General features: G+C 53.3%; 1 protein-coding gene across 1 annotated transcript in view; it reads left to right on the top strand.

The window, feature by feature from the left end:
* The first annotated feature begins 4,450 nt into the window (after positions 1 to 4,450).
* Impdh1 (IMP (inosine 5'-monophosphate) dehydrogenase 1) overlaps positions 4,451 to 8,437 on the top strand; it is an 18,477-nt gene continuing 14,490 nt past the window's right edge. Inside the window, exon 1 of the mRNA XM_005402371.2 lies at positions 4,451 to 4,708. Coding sequence (XP_005402428.1) covers positions 4,539 to 4,708 — 170 coding nt within the window. The 5' untranslated portion in view covers positions 4,451 to 4,538. The remainder of the gene's footprint in view (positions 4,709 to 8,437) is intronic.

Raw genomic sequence — 8,437 nt, 5'->3', positions numbered from 1 at the left:
TTTATATGGTTGGTTAGTTTTTTGGTGTCTACACCTCCCAGCCTTTTGGGTTGTACAGCTACACTCCCAGACTTTTTTTTTTTTTTTTTTTTTTTGAGACAAGGTCTCACTGTGCAGTTCAGGCTGGCCTTGAGCTCACTTTGTAGCCCAGGTTGGTCTCGAACTTGCAGTGATCCTCCTGCCTCAGCCTCCCGAGTGCTGGGATTACAGGTGTGCGCCACCACGCCTGGCCCACAGCTCTTTCATGCACAAAATAATGAAGCAGTTCACTGTCCAGATGCCTTTAGAAGATTAAGTGATACTTCTTCAGTTCTAGCTTCTCCAAACCAAGATTTCTCAATTTCAGCAGCTGACATTTGGGACCAGATGATTCTTTGCTGGGGATGACTGCCCTGTGCATTGCAGGATGTTTGCCAGCGTTGCTGGTGCATCCGCTACGTACCAGCCCTTGGGCCGCACCTGCTCCCATCTTCCTTGATCGAGCCTATCAGAATTGTTTCTAGACATTGTGAAATATCCCACAGAGAGCCATTGGTCTAGACAGTACTTTGGTAAAACCCCTTCCTTTGAAATGCGGAGGGCCTCAGGCTATCCCATCTAATAAGATTGTTTTAATGAATAGTTTGCAAGCAAATCTCATTTGCAAAAGCTCTGGAGATAAGACGGAGGCACTCTGCAGTCAGTGCTGGCCTTAGTACTGGAGCCCTTGGACTGTACATGTGTGTCATTCATTCATTTATTCTATATCCTGGCTACTTCCAGGGGCCTTGGAAGTGGTTCCAATTTATCTATCTATCTATTTATTTGTTTATCTATTTTTTGTCTTTTTGAGACAAGGTCTCACTATGCAGTTCAGGCTGGCCTTGAGCTCACTGTGTACCCCAGGCTGGTCTCCCACTTGCAACAATCCTCCTGCCTCAGCCTCCTGAGTGCTGGGATTACAGGCAAGCGCCACCACGCCCGGCTGCTCCAGTTGATTTCTTCCTCAGAACATCTGCCTCTGTCTGTGTGTTGTCCAGGCATCCACGCTGTGTGGGGAGTACCCTTTCCTGTCAGAGCCCTCTTCACATTGTATTCTGATTTCCTGTTTGTCTCTCTGCCCCATGGACATGGAGGATTATTACCATCTTATTCACCATCACATGCCCAGCCTCTGGCTGGCACACAAGAAGTGTCCAGTGCACATCTGTTGAAGGCATCTGTGGTAGAAAGTGTAGTACAGTGGGTCAAAAACATAGGCTCATAGCCGGTTGTACATGCCTGTAATCCCAGCACTAGGAGGCTGAGGCGGGAGGATTGCTATAAGTTCGAGTTCAGCCTGGGCTACAAAATGAGCTCAAGACCAGCCTGCGTAGTGAAACCCTGTTTCAAACAAACAAAAACCAAAGACATAGGCTCTTCCTAGTTTCTCTAATTTACAATAATCATTCCTTGGGCTTATTTGGAACCAGGAACTTTACATGCATTATCTTGCTAATCATAAAGAATCCTTGTGAAAGGATCCTATTTGAAAGGTGAAGAAATTGAGGCTCAGAGAGACAGAGTTTATGACTTGGGTGCTGGTAGATTAATGATACAGGGAGATATCAGAACCTCCAAATATGATATAAGGGAAATATTATAACTCCTAACCTGTTAGATGTCTGATACCCCTCTCTAAAATCAAAAAATGAATTATAAAATCAAAGACTGAATTGAATAACAGAGGTTAAGAACAGGAAATATTTATTGAGGGATAGAAAGCTCCTACCTGAGCCGGGCATGGTGGCACACACCTGTAATCCCAGCACTCGGGCGGCTGAGGGAGAAGGATTGTTGTGAGTTCGAAGCCAGCCTGGGCTACAAGTGAGCTCAAGGCCAGCCTGAACTGCATACCAAGACCTTGTCTTAAAAAGAAAAAAAAAGGGGCTGGGGATTTAGCTCAGCGGCAAAAGCGCCTGCCTGGCAAGTGCAAGGTCGTGAGTTCGGTTCCCGGTACCGGAGAAAAACCAAAAAAAGAAAAAAAAAGAAAGAAAGCTCCTACCTGAGAGGGATGGGAGAGGACACCCGAGAAGTGGGCTGCTCAGGACCCTACTTCACAGAGGAAGCTTTACAAAGCACAGTCGTGGGTACAATGTGGATTACATCTATGATCAGCCAATAAGATTATAAGTGTAGCTGCCTAGGTAATATTGATCCAGTGGGGAAGCGAGTCACATAGCAAGTGGCATGGAAAGAACAAAGAACTCAGGTAAGTGATGGATGGATGGGGGTCTCGGTTGTGCACTGAGGTGACTGATGCCTAGCTAGACTTTATTTGATCAGGTGTTATTATTTATCTCATCCCTTGGGGAGTAAGAAGGTCTGGTCCTTTTGTTATCTTTTTTTCTTTTTTTTTTGAGACAAGGTCTTGCTATGTAGTTCAGGCTGACCTTGAACTCAATTTGTAGCCCAGGCTGGCCTTGCACTTGCAGCAATCCTCCTGCCTCAGTGTCCCGAGTACTGAGATTACAGGTATGTGCCACCACACCCAGCTTTTTGCTGTTATCCTGAGGCCTGGCCTCCAACTGATGGCTCTCCAGACTACAGCTGTGGTGTATTGTCACCTTCTGTCTTGATTCTCTGGAGGGCCCAGCCCTATCTGACTGCTTATAACAGTCCTACCTAACTTAGCTGTCTATGATAGTAAGAATCCCAGATTTGGGATACACCCACTTGCAGGACCAAGTCTAGTCTGGCTTGGTATTCTACCTCCCCTGTTTTCAGTCATAGACCTGTGTGTTGGTTCTTGGTTATTTTTTTTTCCTAGTACTGGGAGTTGAACTCACGACCTTGTGCTTGCCAGGCAGGCGCTGTGCCGCTGCGCTAAATCCCCAGCCCTATGTGTTGGTTCTTTTCATGTACAAAATGATTGTTTCATAAATTGGGACCAGAAAAATGACTTTGTTCATTGGGTACAATTTAGATCAGTTCATCTTTACTTGAGTGTTCTGCAGGGACATGAAAACAATGTTATTATCCAAAATCTAATGGGAATAAGATTCCACATGTGGCTGGGAGTCAGGTTCTAGGGGAGCAGATGTAGATGCGTCTGTGTATGGACAAGATACCAGGAAGGATAAAGTCCAAAATCTGACCATTGCATACATTCAATTTCCTTTTTGAAATAATTACTGAAAAGACTGACCCATAATTCCACCGTTTTGGCGTGTGTGTGTGTGTGTGTGTGTGTGTGTGTGTGTATGAGAGAGAGAGAGAGAGAGAGACAGAGACAGAGATACTGGGGATTGAACCCATCCCTTTTTATATTTCTTTTTTGTATTTTAAAGAGTAAAAGAAGGACAATATAGCAATAGGGGAATTCACCAAATTACAGACAAAGTGGTAGGACATTAGCAATGGTTGTATTTTACCTATTGGTATCTTCAAGATAGTTTCTCAGGAAAACAAATAGACAAATAATAGTGAGTTACAGACAAAAATGGCAGGAAATTATCAATGGTTGTTATACCATAGCTTGGATTCTTCAAAGTGGTCTCTAGGTGTATTTCTTTATTTTTGAAACAGGGTCTAGTTAAATCGCCAAATTGTCCAGGCGGGGCTCAAACTTGAATCCCCTGGCTCCAGCTGCTTAGAGCGCTGGAATATCAGCTGTGCCCAGCTAATTCTGCTCTCTTGAATGCATTTCAGCACTCCTCAATATTTCATGGCTTACCAATTGTTCCCTCTGATTGCCACTACATACTTTCTAAAAAAAAAAAAAAAACCAACAAAAAAAACCAGTATAAGAATTGTCAGCTGTTTATTTTTTGCCTACTCTGGCTCCTCAAATCACCTGAGGGCAGGGATTTTCCTGCGCCCGCGAGGCAAGGCGCTCACTTCTTGCTGACAATGGTAGCCGGGACAGAAGGTGCTGTTCTGGTCAGAGATGAGCGTCCCTGCGGGCTCAGCCCCACTTCCCGCTAGAGTATTCCGAGCGCTGCGGGACAAGGGTCTGTCCTTTCCTCCGCAGTGGCGGTTAGGGGCCGTGGGAAATCTCTCCTCGTCTGAAGTGCGAGGTGTTGAGCGCGCAAAGGCAGAGGCACGGTGCCCACTCTCTCGCGGGGCGGGAGGTCTGCGCCGCCGGTGGGAGGCGCTGCAGGGGCCACGCCGGTGTCTAGATCAGAAAGCCCCGCAAGGCTGCCCGGGCGACTACTGCCTCTGCGCTTCCTTCCCCTGCGGTTCTCAGTACGGGCCAGAACAACTGCGAAGTCCAAGGGCAGGGCAGGCGCGGGGGTCCTTTCCAGTTCCACCCTTCCAGACGCCCACTCGATCTACCCACGCCGGTCCGGAGATGGGAAAGGATGAGTCCCAGGATCTGCGCGGCGGGGCCGCACAGCGCTCGGTGCCAAGGGCGGAGCCCAGCCGCCTCCGGATCCCCCCACCCGCGCCGCCCGAACCCCGCCCCCGGCACAGGGCCCCGCCCCCCGCTGAGACCCGACTGGAGCGCCCGGTGCCCAGCCGGGGCCAGGGCGCCTCCGCGCGGAGAGGCTTCCGCTGGCCTGAGCGGCGGCCTCCGCATGGAGGGGCCGCTCGCTCCGTCCCCGGAGCCGGGGCCGCTCCCGCTGCCTTTGCAGGGAGGCGGAGCCGCCGCTGTTCCGGAGCCCGGAGCCCGGCAACACCCGGGACACGAGACGGCGGCGCAGCGGTACAGCGCCCGCCTGCTGCAGGCCGGCTACGAGCCCGAGAGGTGACGCCCAGGGCAGGGCGCGGGGCGCATCCGGGGCGGGCGGCCTAGGAGGGCGCTGCGGGGCAGGGGCGGGCAGGTCCGCTCACCCTTCCCTTCGCCGCCTCCACCCCTCGCTTCATTTCCGCAGCCACGCACCGGCTCTGGCTGGGGGGTGCAGGCGCGCGCTGTGCAAAGGAAGGGTTCGGCACCGCGCGTCGCTCCAGGGAGCGGGGAGAGGGAGCAGGTTGTTAAGTCGCTCGCTGAAGCCTTAGCGCTGGATCGGACCTTGACTACACACCCCACGACACCTGGTCCAGATGAACCCCAACTTCTGGCGGTCAAACAGTGCATTATAGAGTCTCTGTCCAACTTTGCTTCCTCCTCCTAAGTAGTCTCCACCTGGAACGGTCTCCGTCGTCTTAGTGGGAGGTGCAGGCGTCCAGACGGAGCGCCTTCCTGAGGTCAGGTGAAGACACTTCCCCTCTTCATCGCCCAGCGAGGTCCTGTGAGGTAGCGGCTGCCATTCACCTCCTAAGACTCGGGGTCCCCTGCTGGGTTATGGAAGAGGGTGAGGGTCCCGGAGGAAGAGTCGGGCTGTGAGCCGAGCCCCAGGGAACTGGCTGAAGGGGAGACCGTGGGCTAATCTCTGGATTGTATCGCAGTTTGAAATGCAATCTCAGTGCCCTTTCGGTCCAGAGGATTTGGACTTTTTTCTCTGTTTCATCTTCTGGTGACCTGGCAGCTGGTTTGCTTTGGGGTGAAGGGAGGGTGGTCTGGGGGAATTAGCCCGGTAGCTCTGCCCAGGGCCCGACTGCTTATGTAAGAACTTTTAAGGGCTTATGGGCTTGGACGCTGGCCCCCTCCGCACACAGGCTGCCTTCCTAGAATTGACTCAGGCTTAGGCAACCCCTGTCCTTCTGTCCTTTCTCCTATGTTAGAAATGCAGCTGCTGGTGTTCAGGGCTCAGGGTGACAGGGAGGAACCACGGTAAGGGAGGGAGCAGGCTGGGGCCCCAGGGCGCGCTATGGAGGCAGTGCCTTGCTCAGAGCAGGTAGTGCAGAAAGCATCATTTCAGGGTTCAGGCCGGTGCGCTCAGGAGCATGCCTTCTACCAGACTGGAGTGCTGCAGCAAGGGGCCACACCCGCCCCCCTGGGCTCAGAAGAGCTTTGTAAAACCTGACCCCAGCCAGATGGTGACATGAGGGAGATTCAAGACCTGCTAGCTAGATGTCATCTGCCTTCACCAACCCAGAGCTGTGGGGAGAGGCCGGGGTTCCATGAGAAGTTCTAGGTTTGAGTCCAGTGCAACTGCTCTCGATCCAACTTGGGCGAGCTGTGACCCCTGTTATTACCTTTTCTCTCCTAAAAGTGTTTTGAAATCTTGTCCCTTCAAACAGCCCTGACCAGACAGACTTCTGTGCTCCCTGCTGGACCTCAGTACCCTGCTGGGTCCTATTGCCTTGTTCTGCTGAGGAGGGGGCTCAGACCTGGCCCCTTCCCCTTAAGGCTGCTAGCTGGGGAGTCTCAGGGGACCCGCAGTCTTTCCTTGGGCTGAGGAAGCGCAGTGGTTGCCCCGGTGTCTCCTCCCCGCGGAGGAAGCAGCTGGGGAAGATCAGGAAGAGGGAGGAGGGGATGTGGTGGATTAAGTCTCTGGAAATGGACAGCCTAACCCAGGGCTGAGCCTGGCAGCTTAGAGTAATGAGGAGCCTGACACAGGTCAAAGCCGGAGGGGGTGGGGAGTGAAGTCTAATCACTGGAAGGTGACCCTCCCCATAAATTGACCTCCTCCCCAGGGCCCAGTGTCTTAAACAGGATAGATGTCACGTTAAGGTCACCTGAGATGGCAGAGCTCTGCTGCTTTCCTGGGGGACCAGCCCCGGAGGGACCCTGATGAGTACCCTAGTCATTCTTGACACACACTGCAGGGTATAGTGACCCGGAGAGACCACTGGGGCTGCCAATGCTCTGAGCCTGCAGTTCCTCTGCAGGCAGAAATGCCACAGTGCTTTCCCTGGCTGATCTCACTGATCTGGCCCTAGGTGGCCAACATAAGGTCCTCGTGAGGTCCTCCCAGGTTGTCCTCCCAGTATGGCTCAGGCTCCAAAGGTGAGTGCTAAAGAATGGCAGGTGCTTCCCAGGTACTGCTGGCAAGCTGGCCTCAGCTCCCACAGAGCTGGGAACACTGGCAGTGCCCACCCTCTTTCCGCCGCCTGCTGGCCTTGAGAGGCCCACATCAGGAGCCTTCCTTTGGGCTGCACCGTCAGGGAAGGAAGCCTGGGGGTCTGTGATGTCCCCATCCCTTCCCCTCGCAGTAAGAGACAAGAGGGTATCTGTGAATCTCCTCCAATGCTCTGGGCCCTGTGAGGGCCCCCCCTTCCCTCTGTGCATGGATGGAACAGTCTGTTTTCTGGCGGGGCCCCTGGGGCATCGTTGGGAAGCTGGGCATCCCAGGAGCCGGTGGCTTGGAAGCCCAGGGTCCCCTGGGCCTGGCTGCCACCACACTGCTGAGAGGTAAACAAGCCCAGCCTCACAGAGCCCGGGAGAGAGCTTGCCTGTGCCACAGTGAGCCACCCTGCCAGGGAGAGGACTGTGTCCCTGTCTACCTCATTCTCTCACCTCATCAGAAGTGAGCCGAGAGCAAAGGGAGGAGATGGTGGAGTCTGGTGAGGCAGCAGCATTAGCAGTTCTGGTCATAGAAGAGGGAAGGTCCTGTTGCCACAGTGTCCCTCACATGAGTCATTCCGCTTGCTACCTTTTTTTTTTTGTCTTTTTAAGACAGGGTCTCGCTGTGCAGTTCAGGCTGGGCTTGAGCTCACTTTGCAGCCCAGACTGGTCTCGAACTCACAATGATCCTCCTGCCTCAGCCTCTGGAGTGCTGGGATTACACCACACCCGGCTCCACTTGGCTTGCTACCTAATCCTATTTCCCTCAGGTAGGGATATGGGTCTTGCTTGCCCCAGGCCACCAGACTTGAGCTGTGGGAAATGTTGACCTCTGATTTGTGTACATACTTACTTGTCTGAGCCAGGCTAGTGAGCCTTGCTATCTTCCCTCCCAAATAAAAACAAACTTTCTGGGGCCAGATGCCTAGTTTTTTTTTGGGGGGGGGTGTACCAGGAATCGAACTCAGGACCTTGAGCTTCACGGACAGGTGCTGTGCTGCTTCCCTATATCCCTGGCCCACATTCTTAATCTCTAAACTAGTTTCTGAGCTGAGGAGGGTAGAACAGTCCGCTGAATCCTTGGACCAGCGATCAGAAGCTGTACCCTTCTCACTTTTGAAACTGAATGTCCTATGGGGGGGGGTGCCTAATAATTAGCAATTAATGGCTTGTGGAGTAAATGTGGTTACTTATGAAAAATGCTTTGCGGACTGCAGAGGGCTCTAAGGCCGCCCAAAGGTCACAAGTGTCATTGTTAAAAATGCCTGAGCCCCAGGAATGATCTTGGGTCGGGGTGAGCGGTCTAACTTACACCTCCTGTATGTTACGGAGTTGCGTGTGTGTCATGGAGCAGCTTGTCAGGGCCCGAGGATTGGCAGTAGGGGACAGCAGAATCACGTTAGAGGTACGCCTGGGGTAGGCAGCGGGGACCCTGGCAGGCAGGGCCCAGTGCCCGGGGGCCTGAGGACGCGTGCAGATCGGGAAGGGGGCGTGGCCCGACCGGGCTCTGTCCCCTCCCCCGCTGGTCCCACGTCGCCTTCCGCGGCTCGGCGCTGCCGATGCGGGCGGCCCGGCCTGCGGGCGGCG

Source organism: Chinchilla lanigera, unplaced genomic scaffold (assembly GCF_000276665.1).
Source record: "Chinchilla lanigera isolate Chin_1 unplaced genomic scaffold, ChiLan1.0 scaffold00078, whole genome shotgun sequence".
NCBI lineage: Eukaryota > Metazoa > Chordata > Mammalia > Rodentia > Chinchillidae > Chinchilla > Chinchilla lanigera.
This window is presented reverse-complemented; position numbering and strand designations above follow the sequence as displayed.